Here is a 21,258-nt window from a genome sequence, read left to right as displayed (position 1 = left end):
GAGCCACCTTGCCACATCCTTTATCTCAGTCAATACCCACAATAACCCTTCCACATAATCCAAAAAAGGAAAAATGAGAATTTGAGGAGTCAAGTAAACTTGCCCATTGTCACACAGCTAGTAGGGGCTAGAGTTGGTATTTGAACTCAGACATCTGACTGCAAAGTGCCCTACCTGAAACTGTCCCGTAGCTGTCCTCTCTCATGGTAGTATCCCCATGCAGTCTTGTGTAATATCAAGCTATCTTCTCTTCTCTTTCCTTTTCTCCTCTCTTCCCCTCTGCAAATCTATGGTCACTGGCAGTCTAGCATACTTCTAATTCACAGAAGCATTTACAACACGCACACGTATTTTCTTCATGTACCATAGGAATGAATATTATTTTAAGAACCTGAGCCTTAATCTAAATAATGACATTTCAAGCTTCAGCTCTTGGAGAGGTAATTTGTTTACACTACCTGGACTACCTCCCTTTATGAGGAAGACTGGTGCCACTTCCCTTCATAGGGCCAGGCTAGTTCCAATGTCTGCTTTGAAGTTGGCTGCTGGGAATTGAAAATTCACTGAGTCCCAAGGTCAGCCCACAGAACCCACCACGTTCCTAAAGTCTGGAGCTATAGATTTCACTAACAACTCACCCCTATTTATAACATTGTTTTTATAGTGAAAGCCAATTCCAGTTCTTGTTTGGGAATCCAGGAATGCCTTCTCCTTTCTTCCCGCTACTCTAGGTAAAAGAGCAACTGGATAGGGAAAGGGTGAGATGGGAATGATGGGAGGGAGGAAGATGGAAGAGCAGATGAAATAATATGAGGCTCCAGTGCTTTGTTAAATCTCTCCAGGACATGTGGTCATTTAGTCCCAAGTGTTCTAGACTGGAGAACAAAGGACTTTTGGGCCTTGGGGGCCAGGGCTCATGTGTATTGTCAGATTGATGGTGGCTGAGACTCCCCAACTGTCTATTGGCTTATGCAGGTCATCACAAATCTGGGTACAGGCTGAACCACCACAGCATAAAAATCACAAGACAGCATTTTAATTGGCCTCCTTAGGCCATTTAACAAAGGAGAAAGCTAACTTGCAAGAGCAAAGAGTAATTAATGAAGGGAGCAAACAGAGGTTCATTTAGTAACTTCCAAATAAGTTCCTCTGGCTGAGGGGGGTTGGAGGAGAAGGTAGCCTGCAACAGAAAGATAAACTGTAGGTATTTAAGTCACAATGCCTTTGGCCAAGAACTGCTCATTACCATCAGATGTTGCAGTGGCAGTGGGGCCAGTTAGAACTAACTTTATTATTAGAAGCAATTAGGGAGAAAAGGGGCAGAATTTCATTTGGTTATTTCAAAACAAGTTTCTGTGCACAGTTTAATGAAGGCCTGCAGTGTCAAGATAAAATGTGTGTTTTACTGAAAACAGCTTTTGCAAATGACTGCTTGTTACCAGCAGTTATCTCCAGGCAGAACAGACTGGGTAGGTTGGATTTACATGCATGTCGTAATATAATACTTCAGCTGTCTCAGTTTCACAGAAGTGTCAACAGGCAGTATGGCTTGATGGTGAAGCACGTGTGTTCTGGAGCCAGACTGTCTGTCTTCAATTCCTATCCCTGACCTTGGTAGCTGAATGACCTTGGGCAAAGCTTCTGTAATGTTCTGGGCCCCAGTGTACTCATATGTAAACTGGAGGTCACAGCAGTGTTTCTTGTAAAGGGCTCTTATGAAGTATCAATGCACCTAATATGTTAGACGTTATTATAGTTGTGAACTATTATATCCAAGATCACTTGGAAGGGGAGTTGTTTTTAAAGAAACTGCTTGATATATAGGAGTTACCTTAAGTACAAATCGGTAGCAAATCCATTTACATCTTTTGAATTGGGTTTGCATGTAAAGTATGGCAGATACTTGTCTTCAGTGTCATTTTTCTCTTAATTCCCATTTTAGACAATATTTCAACATCTCTATACAATTCAGATGTTCTGAAAAGATCTCATTGCTTTTTAGTTTTGCTAAACCAACCATTTATCACTGCTTTTGATTTCCTACCTTTGAGGTTACAGTTGTGGCTTTTTAATATGTTTCTGTCTGAGCTTTTCCCTTATAAATCTCTTGGGCAGCTTCTAAATTGTCCCTCATATACACACCTAGCCTTAGAGAAACTGCCATGTGTTGAGCTTAGAAGAACATTTACAGAACCTCAACTCTCACACAGTAAATGGGGAATCAGGCTTTCTTCCTTCTAAATATCCTTTTTGAGACTACTATAACCACAGTAAAAGAGGCCTCTCACTTGTGGTTTCAGATTCTGTCTTGAACATCCCCATTCTTCAATGAAAGTATCTGCTGTCTTCAATGAAGTTTCAGAGATCCCATCATTAATTTCTCAAGGTTAAAGGCTGATTTTCTTCAGATGCTACAAAATGTACACATGTACTCAGGAATATGGTATACTGCTTACCCATTATTTTTTAGTCCTTCAAACCAACAGCATTTAACTAATGTGCCACGTACCCTAATATTGGACCCATATGATGAATAAAACTCTTTTCTTGGACCTTACCAAGCAATGACTCCATTATTAAAATCTACTCATTTTGGAGAAGTTTTAAACTAGCAAAACGCCCTCTATGCATTTATGTGTTTTCTCAGCCGTGTATTCAGCCACATCATTTTTCCAGCTGCCCTGACTTAATTTATACTAATGTGAATAATTTAAGCAAAAGCCTCTTTCACAGAACTGAAGTCTTACGCTGCAGATTATAAGAAAGAAAAAGTTGAAAATAGTGGAAGTACATATTGGTGGGATTCTCCCCAAAGCCCGTAGGTTCTTGTTCAACGGTGTTTTTGAAAGAGGTTCAAGCTAATATTTATTTTCTCTAACCAAGTTGTCTATTCCCGTGAATATTCCCTTTTTTTTTTCACTTTTTAGCAACCACACACATCATAACATGGGAGAATTTCTTTTGTGAAAAGACCCAGAGGAGTTTTAAAGAATGGTTTAATTAGAGTTGTTGATGCCCATTCATAATTAGTATCTGTTAGAAAGGTAAGCCTTAGGGAAAGGTTAGATTCTGAACAGAATAAAATATGCAACATAGGGACTCTGAGGGAAAATTTTTAAAAGGAAAGAGGTGGATACTTATTCTTACCCTTGATCTTTCTTCTAGTTTTGTCATCATGACAACTGTGGCACTCCGTTGTTCCCATATCATTCTCCAAAAGTCCCCAAATGTTTCGGGGAGAGATCCCTGTGTTGCAATATAGGCATTTTGTTTCCTATAGCCGTCTATGTAGTTGGCATTCACATAGTCACTTCCTGGGATCCCTGGAAAACAAGGAGTGTTATTCAACCAGGTGAGCACATCACAAGAGGAAATAGCCTGGGACATGACCTAATGGCAGTGCTATCTTACTGTTCCACCTCACACTAGAGAAGTCACAATATATTGAAGGTCGGGTTTCAAGCAAGATTAAAAACAGGTCCTATTAGAACCATCATGTTAAAAAAATGTATGCAAAAAAGTGTCAGGTCTTTATAATATGACAAAGAAAGAATACAATAGATGGTCCATAGAATGCCTTTTCTTTCACTGGTTGTTGGTTTTCTCTGTTGTACTGCGAAAAAAAATAGTTTGCAAAGAACAATAAACAACCTGGTAACATTCCTCACCCATGTGCTTCCCAGACAAAAACTAGATAAAAGAATGCCTGAGTCTGAAAATACAAAATAGAGTGGAACACACCATAATAATGAAAAATTCTTTGTAGATTTAGTTAACAGGAAACTCACATATAAACTCATTTAATATTTACAACAACTCTGCAGTAAGTCCTGTTATGAGTCCTGTCAGGAGAAAACTGAGGTGCAAAGAAGTTAAAGAAACTTGAGCAAGTTGCTCAAGTTGGTGGAATCAGGTTTAATCATAGGCTGCTGGTATGTGTCTTGACCTCTGTAAAGTATTGCTTCTCATTTAAAACTCATGATTTGTTGTAAGCAGCACATGAACTTCTTGGATTAGGACAGCTGCCTCCTAATTGGATGTCCAACTTCTACTTTTGTCCTCTCCAGTTTGTTCTCCATCTAACATGACAGCAGTTTTAAGAAATTTATTTCAGACACTGTAACTTCTTCAAACCCAACAATGGCTTCCCCTTATACTTCAAATAAAATCCAAACTCTGAACATCGCTTACAAAGCTCTGCAACTTCCCAAACTCATCTCATTCCACTCCCCTCCTTGCCTTTAAAACTCTAGACACTGGTCTGCTTCAATTATTAGAAAACATTTATTTATTTCCCTCCTTAGCTCAATCCACATCCTAGAATATACTCTGTCTCCTTCCCATCATAAAACACCCATCCAGAAGGCCTGCCCTGGAGTACCCTGAGACATCAGAACTCCCTTGACAGCCCGCCCTTTATACTACTGATTAAGGTTGTAATTATATATTTACTTGTTTGTTAAGTTGCTTATTGCCTATTTTGACCATGTCTCTTTTATTCACCTTTGCTACCCTAGTGACAAAAGAGTAAATAATTTTCCCCAATTCCAACATGTAATCAGTAGCAGAGATGTAATTTAATGTCGATACTGTGATTTAAAGCCTAATTTTCCATCAGCACATGTCTTTAAGAGAGATAGAGGCAAATCTGAACTTCTTCCAAGAAGAGTAGCCACAGTGATTAAGCGAATGAAAGCTACTCCATATGAAAAAGAATGTATATTATAGCCTAGCAAAGGAAATGGTAGGAATTGGGATGAGAGCTGCCTGTGAGAAGAAGAGAGGTTTAGATTTACTCTGTTGAGTTCCAAGTTTTAAATTCTGAAAGATGTAACTACAGAAACATGAATTTCATCTCAAATACAAGAAAGCATTTTCAAATGGTCAGAATCAAAAAGGGAGTTAAGTTTCCTTGGAAGGTCATGAGTTGGCTATCTGTAGGGGGGAACAAGCACTTTATAGGAATGTCAGCATGACATGGGAGGTACACTAGAACTTGTGCATGATCCCTTCTACCCTGGGAAATATGAGTCTTGGAATGATGGGGTAACCATTTTTTTTTCTTTATAATGAAACATATGTTCCCAAGCTAAAATTGTTATATTTCACTGATTGCCACTTGCAATGACTTTGACTGCTTTTCTGATTCCAGTTTTAAAGTTGATCCTCTCAAGAAAGGTAATGAAAATCAGATGGAAACTACTGCACTCTGAGATGAACACATGGATATGGAATACCACCAGCATTAGTTGAAAAGCCTTTTGAGCAAAACTTGAAATGCATGGTTGGTTGTAACATTATTCATCTATTACAGCTACTCAAGAAGCAGTTGGGGTTTTGGCAGCCCTTTGTTGATAAAGATCCTATTCCTCCCCAACACCAGATTACTGTAGATTCAAACGACGGTTTAAATACAATTCTCAGGTTACAAACGCTGGGACGTACACACATCTTACATATCCATAGGATTTGGTTCTGAGTCAAGAATGAATCCATCTAACAGGAAAAACCTACTTTCAAAATTTTAATTTAGCAGTTAGCAACATTAAAGAATTGATAAAAAGGATTCTGGCTAAGGGCCTCACTCAGCTGCCAGTATACAGAAAACTTTTTTCCAAGAAAACTCAGAATGGAGAAATCTAGGCTAAATGACTCAGAAGATTCATCACCTGGGCCCTGTGCCACTTCCCCCCTTATCAAGGAAAGCAAATGTGTCTGAACAATGCATCTGAGGACAGAGAAGATGCACAGGAGAATCATTCCTAAAGACAAGGAATCAGACCCATCCAACCCTCTTTGCGTAAAAATGTTCATCAGTTATTATGTAATGAATTGGGGTTTTTTGCATACTGCTCAAGTTTGAATAATAAATTATTTTTGTTTAACAAGGAGGGGGTAGGCTGCTACTGAATAATGATTGCACTTCCCAGGATAAGAATACAAAAATGTTGCCTGAAGACTACTAGGCACCAGGTGAAGACTCCTGGTGAAGACTACTGGGCACCAGGAATCAATACTATCACTAAAGGCTTGAAGAATTTAGGAATTGGGCAAAGTGTAGTAATTCATGCCTATAATCCCAACATTTTGAGAGGCTGAGGCAGGAGGATCACTTGAGCCCAGGAGTTTGAGCCAGTCTGAGCAACATGGTGAGACCCTGTCTCTATAAAAAAAATAAAAATAAAAAATTAGGCTGGTGTGGTGGCTCATGCCTGTAATTCCAACACTTTGGGGAGGCTGAGGCAGGAAGATTTATTGAGAACAGGACATGACAAGCCTGGGCAACATGGCGAAGAGATCCTGTCTCTACAAAACACTAAAAACTTGGCTGGATGTGGTCGTGCATGCCTGTAGTCCCAGCTACCTGGGAGCCTGAGGTAGGAGAATCATTTGAGTCCAGGAAGTCAAGGCTGCAGTGAGCCATAATTGCACCACCACACTTCAGCCTGGGCGACAGAGCAATACTCTGTCTCAATAAAAGATAAATAATTAATATTTTGAAAAATAACATAATTGAAAACAAAATCGACTACCTGGTAGAGCAAATTATTAAGCCAATGCTTTACATCGTGAAGATAATGCTGAGGTTCCTCTTATATTTTGATACCTATTTGTAAGAAGGTAGTACATGGAATGAAAGCCTCCTTCCGGCAATCTCTTTACGCACGCTGGTGAAAAGACATTTCAGGTAAGTTCTCTCTCACAGATCCTCTGCAATGTGGAGATAAAAGAGATGGCTATGTTCTCCAGAAGCTCTAAGATCTAATGAGTCCTGTATTCATAAAACCCAATATAACACACTGTGCAGAAAGATGAAGGAGAAAAAATTTTAGAAAGGATGGTGGCGTGTCCTAAAAATATTAACCCCAGATTGGAAGCTAATGTTAATCAGCAGTCCATTTCAAGTAGATGAGACTCTGGTTTTTAATGTGACATATTTAGAAAGACTTTTCAACCAACACTGTGAAAATAAACAATATGCTGCTTTCCAAATGTTTTGGTGCCATGAAATGCTTCTTCAGTAGTTCTTGATTAGGATGTTTCTGCTGGAAGGCTGGATCTAACATTCTTCCACTTTTTGGGGGTGACTTTCTCTAAGTAGTGCATATTTGTTTATTTAATTTTCAATTCCCTGCCTTTTCCAAAAAATGATTTGCTTCTGCTAATACAGCATTAATCAGAGTGCACTTCTAATCCAAGAGAAGTGTGTGAGAATTAACTTAATTCCTTTGGGGTTATGAACGATGGAAATATAACTTGAAATGTAGTACTGAAAGAGTATAGAATTACTATAAATTAGGTGATTGCTTTTCATTCTTGGAGTCAAGGATACCTTCCTCTAATACTAGAATAACAGTGCTTGATTTGTTTTTTGGGGTTTTCTGTTTGTTTGTTTTTTGGTTGGGGAAAGAGTTATTAAAACAGGAGGAACATGACAAAGATGTTTGCCTTCTGCTCCTCATAAGCAAAATGTTCGAACGCACTGGCCCTGCTGCAGGAACTCTCTTGGAGTCAGTTGGTCTTAGTGTCTTTGTTCAAGAACAGCTTACCTCTAAGACTGGTTCTTTCCTAGGAGTCCATGGCTCTACTGCATTTATAAAACGGAGTGGGTTTTCATGATTTCTCATGCATTGTTTCATGTGCATTCTCTAATTACTAACAGTGATGTCAATAGTTGTAACCCCATAAATAATTGTTTAGCCTTCTAATCTTACACATGAGAAACCTAAGGCTAGACCCTCTAACTTCATATTATACCAATATGCTCCATTCCTGGGTTAAAGTGTATTTCCTCCGTTAATGAACTGTTCTTTCTTGTGGCATTTAAAAATATTACTTACATGCTTTATACTGGGTCTTTGTGTTCTGGGCTAACTAAACCTGGCTGTAAACACAAGCCTGTAAAGCCGACAGAGATTGTGATGAGGTGAATGATTGGTAGAGCTGTGCTTCTGTTGTTTTTCATGCACAACAAGCCATAGCAAACAGCTATTTGAACAGAATTAGGCAAGTTTTAGGCTCTCATTTTATTTGCTGTTGATTGCTAGTTACAGTTTTCAGTGGAAAAATGAGCCTGGATATAGACTTTGAATAATGGGGCCATGTAGATTTTTTAAAACCACCAAGAAGAAAAAAAAAGCAAACAAACACCCAACTTGCTATGGATTTGATTTTTGGGGCCAGAAGATAATTCGATTTGAAAAGATGTCTCTTGTTGAAGGGGTGTTTATAATGATGAGGGGTTTATAATAAAGCCTTAAGCCCTGACATTAAGTGAAAAAGCAGGATGCAAAATAGTACATGAATTATTTTGTGAAATCAAGTAATCCTAAGGGGAATGATCACAATTTTGCATCACATTACACTGTAGGTAAAGTCATGTGTGCATTTTAAAGTCTTGGGACAATAGCAAGCACTTGCTAAGAATTTAGAGAAACTGACCAGGAAACCTGGACTCCTGTCTAGGGCTGCTGGTAGTTTACTCTGTGATCTTTGGCCAGTTACTCAACTTGTCCAGAACTGTAATTGTCTATTTGCTAAACAAGATGTGTTGGACAAATTGATGCCCTCCAGTCCTTTTGAGTTCTAAAATAACGTGTCTATCTGTGCTATTCTTAACCTTCTTGGACTCAGAAATCTCTGTGAAGTTATTTTAAGATAAATAGAGGCTTTGTGTCTCTCAGATTAGGCAGGAACGCACTCTGATGCTCTTTCAAGCTGATTCCTATTGCTTCTACCTTTGATGTGCTGAGATGAGGTTTTTCAGTGAGGCTGCAACTTCACATCTTGATTGGAATCTGATGGGGCAAAAAATAAACAAAAAACAAGAGGAAGTAGTGGTACTAGGTGGTCTGTCCATGGAAAGAAGCTCTCCTTGGACTTTAGGGGGTGAGAATAAATAAGAGGCAGCCTTGGAGGGAAGGCAGAATCCCACCGTGGCTCCAGTGGATGCTGCTGCACTACAGAGATGGAGATGGATGTTCAGCTGAGCTTCTTACTCTGCTCCAACTCACAATTTGGCTTCAAATCCCAGGTACTTTTATTTTCTTTAAGTTTTATAAATCCCTAATGAAGTAAGGATTGTGTCAAAAAGAAATTACTTTTCGGCAAACAAGTTTGTTCTTTGTTGTAAGACAGAAGTACTCAAGACCCAATAGAACACAAAAGCTACCTTTCATTTGGTAAATAATGTTCCCTCCTCTTCTCCAACGCACAAACGGAAAAGCATAACAACACTATATTGCTGTTAATATAGGTTAAGACCTAGATCGCAATTTTACAACTAACAATGTGGCAAAAATGTTTACTTTGCCGTCTCCAGAAAAACTAGAAAACAGGAAATAGGAAAACAAAATATAATAAAAATTTACAAGTAAATTGATTAAATTCTAAAAGACACAGGCCTTTCCCCCAACCCTTCACCTGTTCAATGACAGCCACACATGGCTGCATCAGACCTGGTGACATGAAGGATTCTTTCCGCAACATACCAAATAAAGCAAACATTTATTGCAAAGACACAGTCTATTGTTTGCCAAGGTATCCCCTGGTATAGCTGCAGTCTTTCCAAGTTTCTACAAAACACATAAAATGTTTTGAAAGCATGCCTGCTCCGTGGGCATCATAGCTCAACCCCACAGTGAGCTAACGGAGAAACAGATGATATTCAGAGTATTTGAACCCAACTTGCAACTTCCTCATTAATGTATGTCTTCCTCTACTTGATTTTCCATACCTCCACACTGCTGAGGAGGCTGAGTTTTGAGAATGGACACAGGAAAGTAGACGGCTGATTGAACTGTCTTTGAATACACTGCAAGATCAGCAACATGAGTTGGGGAATTCCCAGCAACTGTGATAGAGGGGCATGCTTTTTGGTTAGACAGCAACTTGCCTTAAAATACAGTAGACCTTAGGCCACTGAAGCTTAACTTTCAGCCACATCATGGAGTTGTGGTTCAATTAGCTTTATACTAATAAGGAGGCAATTATTATAGAGGTTCATCAAGCAATGAAGTAGTCAACAATCAAGCATGAGACATGACTACAGAAGCTCTATGTGTAGGAAACACTCAGATGCTCAGTCTCCTCATCACTAATATGAATATCATATTCAAAAAGTCCTGGAACCAACACCTCTGTGAGAATTAAATGAATCAATACATCTGAAATTTCCAAAATGTCATATGGATTTTAGTTACTATTATGATTGATGTAAAAATGGAAAAAGCCTGCTTATTCTTAATGCCCTACTGATAAAAAGTAATTCCAAATCTGGAAGTCCCCTTTCTAGCTTCTACATTAAAAGAAATTATCAGACAGGATAAAAATAATTCTTTTACAATCTCCCAGCAATCTACTACCTGTATCTATATTCTAAAAACAGGACCATAGAGGATGTAGGTTTATCTACGGCCTCAGAGTAATGAAGTGTGGATTCATTAGAGTAAGCTGCATAGATGTACAATAAAAAACAAACAAACAAACAAAACTCCAATGAACTAAAGACAATAGAGATAAAAATAAACTCACTCCCAGAGCTTTCTGATTTTACTCTTCGATTAGCTTTCTGAGAACAAGAGTAAAGTAAAAAACAACACAGCCAGCCAGCCCTTAAAAATGCTTTTTCTCTTTTCCGGGTAAGAAACATCAGCAGGTATAGTCTAAGGTAGGAGCTAGGGAATAACAGATATAACAGCACTTGCTTGGCTACATGTAAGAGAAAGATGCCATTTACACAGCTCTAATTAGATAGCTCTTAGAAAGACTGCAAACATCCTGTGAAACTGTTCCAGGTTTCCCAGGCTAAGTGCTATCTAGCTTTCTATTTAAAACAAATTAAGCTATAAAAATTTGCCTATTCACTGCTACTCAAAAAAAGGAAATGCTTTTATGTATTTTTTTAAAAAGTACCCTGAAATAAAATGATTAAACTTCATCACAGTTGTAAACAATTAACTTGAAAACAGAAAAACTGAAAATGCTGCAGAAACCATGTTATCAGCCTAAATCAATGATTGATGCTCTGAAGAGTGTGAGAAAAATGAATTAAACCAATAATTGAACGGGATTTATTTTTTTAAAATGAGTTTTTTAAGGGATGGGATATACATTCTAACAAATTTCCTTTAGTATCTTAAATAGAATTTCAAGAGCAAGATAAAACAAACATGCGGTGCCAACAAACTATTCACTAGTGACTGGGAAAGAGGGGGAGAGAAATCCAGAGGGAGAAAAAGGGATCATATTTATTGAGGTAATATGGGAAGGAGCACACAGCAACTATCAAAGGACTTCTTTATTGGGTGAAATAATTGTAATTGTTTTGATGTTAGAACTTCATATGGAACATTTATATTCACTATAACTAACATTCCATTAGAAAATGTTGGATAGACTGTATTAACATATTTTCCTAGGTTTTTTTGGTTTTGTTTTACTTATTGAAAATACATCCAGTTACCAAATATGCCCCCTGCTCAAAAAAAGAAAAGAAAAAGATATTTTACAGCATGGGTACAATGTGAAATTGGAGAATACGTTAGCGTGTGCTCACAGCTGTTTCAAATGAATTGCTATAGACTTAACCACAGAACACTCTGCAGAAGAGAGGCTAAGACACAACTGAAACATAGAGCACTAGTGTGGTGGCAAATGGTGGATAACATTACAGAAGGAATAGCAGTAGTTTCTTGTCTTTATTTATTTATTTTTAACTGGATTTATCTTAGAGGTGGTGATTCCATGTGAGCAGCTTTCTCATCTTAAAGGTGCTAAATTGCCCATCTCACAAATAATCAAGTTATTGTAACATCATCTATATTATTTATGCTTGGATTTTTTTGAATTGCTCCTTTTTTTGCAAATCAAACAGCAGATGATATATATTTGAATTTCCATTTAAAAGAACAGATTATTGCCCCTGTTGAAATCTGTAATGCTCTTATGGGTCTGGTTTCCATTTATCAAGAACCAGTGTTTTCTTTTGCATTACAGAGTACTTCAAATATATGCAGCTTTCTCATTTGGATATTAATTTTTCCATAGATCACATATAAAAGAAATTTCATCTGCACTTAAAAGGGCCTATCTGTAGTAGTAATAAAATACATAACACTAAAGATAATCTTAACAATTCCCAATATTTATTATGCATTTTCTTGGTGCCAGGCACTCTTCTAGGTGCTTTACATATGTTATTTTATTTAATCCTCCTAGTAACTGTAGGAAGTAGGCACTATTAATAATCCCATTATACAGACGAGGAAAGCAAGGCTCAGCAACTTGTCCAAGCAAGCTCTGCAGAAGCAAGCAGAGCTTAGGATGCATTATCGGGAAAGAGGTTCTTGAGCAGCATATAGGCCCTCCTAAGAAGGTACTTACTTTTACTTATTAAACAGATGAAGTGAATAAATATATTTATGTTTTGGAACTTTAAATATATGACCCTTTCTGTAAGAAAAAAATAACACACTGCTCTGATCAGAATGTGTTCCTGTAAATTTATATGTTAAACTTAGTCACCAAATTGAGAGATGAGGACTTAGGAAATGCTTAAGTCGTCAGGGCAGAGCCCTCATGGGTGGGATTAGGGATCCTTATAAAAAAGCTTCAAAGATTAAGTTTGCCCTTTTTCTATCGTTTTGGCCATGTAAGGACACAGCATTCTTTCCCTCAGGGGATGCAGCAAAACAGGGCACCATCTTGGAAGTAGACAGACTGGGCCCTCACCAGAAAGCAAGCCTGCTGGCACCTTGATCTTAGACTTCCCAGACTCTAGAACTACGAGGAATAAATTTGTATGGTTTATAAATTACCCAGTCTGTGGTATTTTGTTATAGCTGCACAAATGGACTAAAACATGGATCCCTATTTTACTAAGCTTTTTAAAAAAAATCAGATTAATAAGCACTAGTGTTAAAGAATGCGTATTACATACTAGGTTTATTCTTCATCACTTCTAACCCTCTCATGGATAAAACCACTTAAATCTGTTTTGGTGAGAGTCACATTGTAGCCAATAATCCTATTTAGAATAAGCCCACTAGCTTTTTTTTTTTTTTTTTTTCCTTGAAGAAGCTAATCTCATACCGTCTAAGATTTAATATTTATTTGCCTACTTATCTTTGATCTCAGGATTTAGAATCAATGTTCAGAATTTTGGAGATGGTAGAAATGGTCTTACATATCCTTGTTTTACAAGAAAACAATGAAAGACACTAAGTCATAGGTTCTTCCTAAACTGGAGAATGGGCTTGCAAAGAGATTGTGTATGCACGAACTTTCTGAAATTAGTGTACAAATAAAGTATGTAAGTGCTCTATGTTTTCAAGTAGGGTTTAAATGTTCGTGAAATTACCAAAAGGATCCAGCTTCCCCAAAGAGTTAATGTTAACTGCATTAAGTGAAATGCTCAAGGTCACATTGTTGTTTAAACTGAAATTCAGTTTTCAGTTTTCTCTTTATTCAGTACACTTCCCAATATACCTTAAAACGTGAGATTAAACAAACAAAAAAACACACCTGAAAATCATTTCTGTGTCATTTATTCTTTGGAAAAATTCATTTTGACTTGGAGTCTAGGAACACAACTGAAGACCTCTAGTTCTAAGATTTCTATCATAAGTGTTTCAAAATGTGTATTTGAAAATTCTTACACAATCTTCCCAACCAAAAAGGCATCAGTTTTGAATTAGGTTTGATGTACACAGGCAGGGCTATTATGATTTCAAAAGCCGCTCTGGGCCTGCGTAGATTAATGGGAAGAACAGCTGCCTTGAGACTGACATATATTAGTATTTTGAATTTGTCACTTATTAGCTATTGATCATACTTAAGTTTGCTGACTTTTTAAATGCTTCCATTTCCTCATCTGTAAATTCAGATCACGACAACTAGCTTTTGGGGTTGGGCCTCCATAACATGGTGCTTGACATGTAATAGATAACCAGATAATCATATCTATTATAATGTCTTGTCTTTGTTGTTGAATTGAAAAGTAGAATTTTAATTTTGCTTTATATTTAGACTTGGCTAACACTTTTCTAAAAATCCATGTCAATATGGCTTTTAAAACAAAACGTTAATTATAATCCTACTAATGGAAACAGTACTGGCAGCAGTGAAGATTAATTATACTTTAGAACAACAACCTCTTTTTTATCCACGACTGCAATAATTAATTTTTGCTAATTACAAGGCATTATAATAAATAACCTGCCACTAATTGATACTCCTTGGTCAATAAGAAATTAAAGATACATACAACAATATTTGAGGTAAGCAGATCACCTGTATTATTGTTAGGTTTACATGCACTTGACATTTGTTCTGCAATCTTATGACTCTGGTCCATTTGAATGATGCATTTGATGATTCCCATATTGTGTCCCTGCCTCAGGTTAGTCATGCCATAAAATATGAAATGAGGTAGGAAATAGGAAATGAAGTTCTAAAACCTAATATTTATGTTATCCATAAGGCTAATGCCAAAAGATAAAATAGATTTTTAGGCAAAAAAGATAAGATTGAGCTTTTCCACCCATGCTAAGTGACTTAAGACACTGTCACATCCTGCATTGGTAGGAAAGTATTATGAAAGATGTGGGAAAGTGGAAGCCCCAGACCAGGAATCAGAAGAGCTGGATTCTAGTGAGTTATATTATTTATATTCTGTGTGACTGTGTGACTGTGTGACTCTGGGCCAATCCTGTCTGAGCTTCAGTTTTCTCGTCTATAAATGTGAATACCTATATATCTAGTAAAATACTTACACTGCCGCTTCATTAGACTGTTGTGTACAGCAAATAAAACAATGGATAAGCAAACTACATAGAGATAACTCTTAGAAGTCAGAAATGAAAGAGATTACCGCTAAGAAAACTGACATTCAGAGAAGTCAAGGTTACCTAGCTAGTTAGTGACCCAACCTCAGATTTCCTTGTTCTTCCTCTTTTGGTTTGTCCATTTTCTTTTCCTAATAAAAATATACTTTCTGAATAACTTTGGATTCTACAAGTTTAAGCATAATATTATATATTCTGTTTATGCATATCCAAGTATTAGCTTCCATTTGGTCTTTATTTGAAAATATTTACCTTTTTTTTTTTTTCCAGATGGGGTCTGGTTCTGTTGCCCAAGCTGGAGTGCAGTGGGATGATTTCAGCTCACTGCAAACTCCACCTCCCAGGCTCAAGCAACCCCCCCACCTCAGCCTCCTGAGTAGCTGGGACTACAGGCACGTATCATCATACTAGCGAGTTTTTTGTAGAAAATATTTATCTTTACTCATTAAAATAAATCCTATTGGCCTCTTCTTCAGGAATTACTATTTTCTCTTAAGAACTGCTTAAACATAGAGGGGATGCCAATGGTTAATTGGATTTGTCAAAAATTCAATTCTGTTTCCATACTGCTTACCCTATAATTAAACAATTGAAACCATTTTGTAATTAGGACTCTTTTGAATTTATTCTGCATTTTTCCTAGCCTAAATAAAATGACTGTGATTTGGAAAGAAGTCACCAAGTGTCACTATTTTCAAAAAGTTCAATAAGCACATTACTGCCCACACACAATTCCTGATTCTTTTAATTTTTCCCTGTTATTCTCTCAGTGGAAGTAGGATATACACTTGCTCTACTAAACAAATATAAAGACAACATCAATCGCTGCGGCCACTTCCAGTTTTTGTTGTTCTAATGTCTGTCAGATCACTTTGCAAAATAATGTAAGGAGTAACTAGCACCACTGAGAGAATAGAACAAAAACACCCAAATTAAAACTCTCAACCAAAGTCACTTAAGTTAGTAACATTGGTTGGAACACAAAACAAGCACATTAAGTTTTATAAATTGTGCATGAAGTCACTTAATATTTCAATATACTAAAAGCTGGCCCTGTATTATCAAAGCTGTCTTTAGAGGAGAAGCCTCAATTAGTGGTTCTGTGGTTCCAGTTGCCAGTATTTTCTCTTCTGTGTTTAAGATACAGGATGATTGACTGCCCTTATGAATACCTGCTGGTTAGCGCTTAGTTTAAGATAAAATGCCATTCACGGTTGTAATTTAGATGAAAGCTCTCTATAGCTCATAAACTTCAATTAAATGCTTCTAACCTTTTGCATAACATTTAACATGTTAGGTCAGCTCTAGATTTAGGGTGTATTTGTGAGCACAGCACTATAAAAAGGCAGGTTTTCATGTGATTCAAGTGCTTTTGCTTTTATAATATAAAACCAGCATAGGAACGAAATGTGTATAGTTTCCAACCATCAGAATAAAGATACAAGGAGGTATATTTTTTATCCCCCAACATACTTTACTGTTAAGATGTGGAAAATAACAGGTTAAGAAAAATAATGACGAAGTGAGCAAAAGTACAGGGAAGTGGTAGTTATTGAATGACCTAATTCTTAGTGGAAACAATGCTACAATACAGCAAAGGCAGACTGACAAGTTCCCCAGGCAAGATCATGCCAAATAGATTCTCAACTTACATTCATTTATTTTATTTCAATAATTTACCCTGCTTTTGCTAATGGAAACAAGATTTCTCTCTGCTATTTGTGACTCAGTTTAGTTTTTCATTTATTATGGAGATGATTTGAGACTTGAGACCCCCCACAAAAAACCTGTATTTTTTCACACTTTAAAATGGAAAACATAGAGATAAATGTAAGGTAATCATCCACATATATTAATTACAGTTTTTAAACCGAATTTGAAAAGAAGCAATTACCCACTTGACATTATTTGCCTGATCTAGTATTGGTAAAATTTTAATAAATTTAAATAATTGTTTTCAGTGAGGAAAAAGGCTAACTCTTGAACACTTAGTATCTTTGGGTGCCTAAAAAAGGGATTATAGTATTTTCCACCATCCAAAGTAAATTTATTATGAGAATTTTGCAAAATATATCTCAACAATGCCACGTTGAGGTAAGGAGGGCCACCGGTACAGGATTGTTCAAATGCTGAAAGATAGTTTTTCTTCCCAAAAAAACTGGAAACAAATGTATTAATAGCCTATGGTGCCTACTGAGAAAGCTTTTAAACAGTTTCACTTTCAAATAAATTTTGGACATTGAGGAAGCAGGTAGGAGGTGTGGTCAGAGTTATAAAATAAAGTGGTGGTCATCAGAGATTTTGGAAGCAGAAAAAAGGGAAAGGTACTCGAACAACCACAGATGAACATCTTTCAACTATAAAGTCCTTAAAGTAACTGTGTCTGAAGCTAGTATAATTTATTTGTTTTCTAAAATATCTTCAAGAATGTAAACAGTGAACCTTCAAGTATGAAGAGGCCATAAAACTCTTCTGGGCACTAATGAGGGTGAATATGGCACGTGCCAAGGGTGACCCAGGTTGACTGTTAGAGGGACAGATTTAAGTGGCCTCCTAAACTATTTTCTAAGGACCTTCCAATCCAGTGTGCTCCTGTAGCCAGAATAACTAATGAAATACTGTGTGTTGAAGATGAACTTCTAGTTGTTTTAATATGCCACACAAAAGGGATTTATCATTGGAAAAATGATCCGTCATGAATCCTTAATGAAGCTGGATAGATTAGAGGAGCAACCCTCATCTTTTAGGAACAATCATTCCCTCTGGAACATACTCCTTACTACAATTCTAAGAGGCAGATTACCAAGCAGTCCACAAATTAGATAAATCAGACATTTCCAACATACTTAATTTATATTAATCACCACATTATCAACTCTGGACTTTCAGACAGTCCCCAGTGGATATCCAGATTTATTTACAAGCAAACAATCCCCTCTCCCCTTTTAAAATAACCATTTAGTTTATGGGCCTCTTCTGAAAATCACCTGTTCATTCATAACAACCAAAAACCATCACTAAAATGGGCAACCTCAATTTGCTTCCCATATGAAACATCAACTACATTATCAAATCTTTAGGGTAAAGGCAAGAAGGTAATGAGAGATGCACTTCTGTCATATGGTGTCAGGGATATTGTGGCCTATGTGTAATTTATTTGTGTGAGAAAGAAAAAGTAGGAAAAAGCTATGTTTGAATCTTAATTACTTTCTTTTTTTCTTTGAGATGGAGTCTCGCTCTGTTGCCCAGGCTGGGGCTGGAGTACAGTGACACGATCTAGGCTCACTGCAACTCCCGCCTCCTGAGTTCAAGTGATTCTCTTGCCTCAGCGTCCTGAGTAGCTGGGGTTACAGGCGCCCACCACCATGCCCGGCTAGTTTTTGTATTTTCAGTAGAGATGGGGTTTCAGCATGTTGGCCAGGCTGGTCTCGAACTCCTGACCTCAGGCGATCCACCCACCTCAGCCTCCCAAAGTGCTGGGATTACAGGCGTGAGCCACCGTGCACAGCTATCTTAATTACTTTCATAGATGGTTAATAACCTCACTAAAACAATATTCTCATGCACATACTCAAATCCATGAAAATAAAGGTATCAGTGATGTCTGCATTTCCTTACCTTCTATAGCTGATAGGAGAACCCGGGAATGATCATATGCGATTACATTCGCGTATCTATTCTTTGGTTTGTTTACTTCCAAGTTTGAATGTTCCCATGTGAACTGCTGGCCAGGGTCAATTGACTTTAAAAGAAAAACAACACATATGCACAAAATCAATACTGAAAACCACCAGATTATAGATATTTATCAAAAGTAATAAACATGATTTAAAAGGAAAATTCTGAAGCCATACTTCATCAAGATGATCCTAACTGTGAAGCTGAACACTAATATAACCAGCATAACAAAAAATGATTAATCATCACAGAAACAGTGATAGTCACCAACATTGATTCAAATGAAAAAAGAAATCAATATAGATGTTCTGTTAATATTGGAAAGGCAGGTTCTTAATTTTACTTTTCCATTTCCCTCTCTGCTGCTGTAGTTTACAAGTTATCTTGGTTCAATATTCCTTCCGGTTCTGTAAACCTTATTTTATATTGATTATTCTTCCCTATTCTTTCCTATCTGGACCCAAGCTGAGTCTTTAAGTTGACTGGTCTTTCACTGGCTTCAATGGACACAGGCTTTACTGTTCATTCTTTATCTACATGTTCACAACTTAATGGCAACTTAAGGTTTTGTCTGTTTCTCTGTAACACACTACGACCAATATTACAAGGCAAATTGTACAATTTAAATAGTTAACATGAACAGTAAAGAAGGGAGGTCAGTTAATTTAATACTCATCTTAGATGAATAAGATACAACCCACTGCAGATAAATTGTTTTTCTATTTATCATTATATATTTTCTATTTATTATTATGTGTTATTATGTTTATAGTTTGCTTCTTTTTATTCTTGATTTTAATATTAGGTTTTTTTTCTGATTTTTTCCCTTTCTTTGATGGTACATTTCAACCAAAATTATTCAACAACCTAAAATAAATATCAAACAGGTATATAAAGTATGTAATTTAAAAATATTTAAGTAGAATCATCATTTCAAGACCAAATTCAGGTTTGATCATAAAACTCTAGGGGACTTCATTTCCTGAAATGTTATGGAAATCAAAATACTTTTTCTTTCATCATAGGCTACTGATAACATTTAAGATTTATAATTTCATTGGTATATGGAAACACAAGTTCATTAATCACACAAACATGATTTTAAACGATCAAAATCAAGTTTTCAAGAATGATAAAATGGGTTTATACCCAGTAATTTTTTTTTAAATATACTCTATTATGTTAACATAATTTTTAGCAGTTATTTTTGATGCTGGGTATTTTTCATGCCTTTATGTGTATATGTAGAAGTTGGGAGTAAAACATACCCCCAACAGCATCAAAATACTAAAGATGTGCACACTTTCTGTCAAAAGGCACAGAATTCAGCACAACAGTAAAACTCACAAGTGTCAAAAGTCAAGTCTGTTAGTAGTCTTGAATAGCCTCCAAGCATTCTAAAATTCTCAGCAGTATAGATTCCAGCCTCTAATTTACTAAGGATTATTAAACTGTTTTCCTTGCTTAGCCTGTGTTAATCTATACACAAAATAGTCAATCACTGAGCAGTATTCAGGAAAATATTAATAATTATCCATACCTTAGAGTCTGAAAACTAATATAATTAAGGGACTTTCTAGTTTGCTCTTCCAGGGAAATTTTTCATCTCCCTTGCAGAAATTAATTATCTCCAAGCATGCTATGAGCCGAAGGTACTGAAGCATTCAGATGTACTGGTGGAAGCCTTCAAGTCAACCTTGAACCATGTCCACACAGAACAGCTCCACTCAGTGATGAAGGCCTGCCTTAAAAATCTCTCAAATTTGCAATCTCATTGCTACTTCCTACATCCGGAACATTGGTATCTGTTGTCTGACTGAAATCCCTTCTCTAATCTCTTATTCCAATTCACTCTTCATACTGCTGCCAAAGTTGTCTTTCTAAAGCATAGCTCTGGACAGGTTGGCTCCCTGTTTAATAACTTCCACTGGCTCTGTGTGACCTACAGCCTAAATTCTAAATTCCTACCTATGCAGCTTTCGTCATCTTTGCATCTACACTACACCTGGCTCAGTAAGTGGTCCAAGAGATGTTATTTAAGCAAATGAATAGAATTGATGAATAAATGTTTTTGAGAAAAGTTCATAAAGAGAAATCATAGAGTAATTCCTCTATATAACATGTGAGTTACAGAACAAATTATGGAAACTTCATTGTACAGTATACCACAATTATAATACTTAACACCCATTATCATATGGCTTAGTGATTAAGTATGTGATCATGGAATTATAACTACCACTGCTATTCCACTTTATACTGATGAACATTATTGGATACATAAGCTTCTTACACATCATTTAAACATCCCAAGAAGCTACTAAGCTCACTGATATATGTACAGTGCTGCCTCTGATATCCTTGTTTTACTTAGATTAAGATCACCCACAGATGTATAAGATGGCATGCATTTACTTATAGCAATGAAGCTGCATCTATTAACTGAAAGAAACTGTTAACTCATGTCCATTTCCACTCTTGCCACATGTTTTCAGCCTTCTGTAGGACTTACTTGATACCTACATTGAAGACTTTAAAAACGAGTAATAGAAACATGAGTTGTGTGCCACCTATGTTAGATAATATGCTTAGGTTCAAAGTGTGGCCAATGAGATGAAGACCAACAAATAACAGGATAATTATATTTGTTGAAGACCAACAAATAACAGGATAATTATAAAAATACATGCTAGGTCATTATGCTTTATATGCTAGGTCATTACGCTTTATATGA

The 21,258-nt window shown here is 36.7% G+C and overlaps 1 protein-coding gene across 32 annotated transcripts in view; it reads right to left on the bottom strand.

Annotated features, from left to right (window-relative positions):
* The window catches only part of PTPRD (protein tyrosine phosphatase receptor type D), a 2,309,169-nt gene that overhangs the window by 71,407 nt on the left and 2,216,504 nt on the right, over nt 1-21,258 (bottom strand). For all 32 annotated transcript variants that reach the window (XM_054519906.2, XM_054519907.2, XM_054519902.2 and 29 more), the window contains 2 exons: nt 18,465-18,588; nt 3,148-3,323 (listed from right to left, as the gene is read on the bottom strand). In XM_054519906.2, the coding sequence (XP_054375881.1) occupies nt 3,148-3,323; nt 18,465-18,588 (300 nt within the window). The remainder of the gene's footprint in view (nt 1-3,147; nt 3,324-18,464; nt 18,589-21,258) is intronic.

This window comes from Pongo abelii, chromosome 13 (assembly GCF_028885655.2).
Source record: "Pongo abelii isolate AG06213 chromosome 13, NHGRI_mPonAbe1-v2.0_pri, whole genome shotgun sequence".
Lineage (NCBI taxonomy): Eukaryota > Metazoa > Chordata > Mammalia > Primates > Hominidae > Pongo > Pongo abelii.
This window is presented reverse-complemented; position numbering and strand designations above follow the sequence as displayed.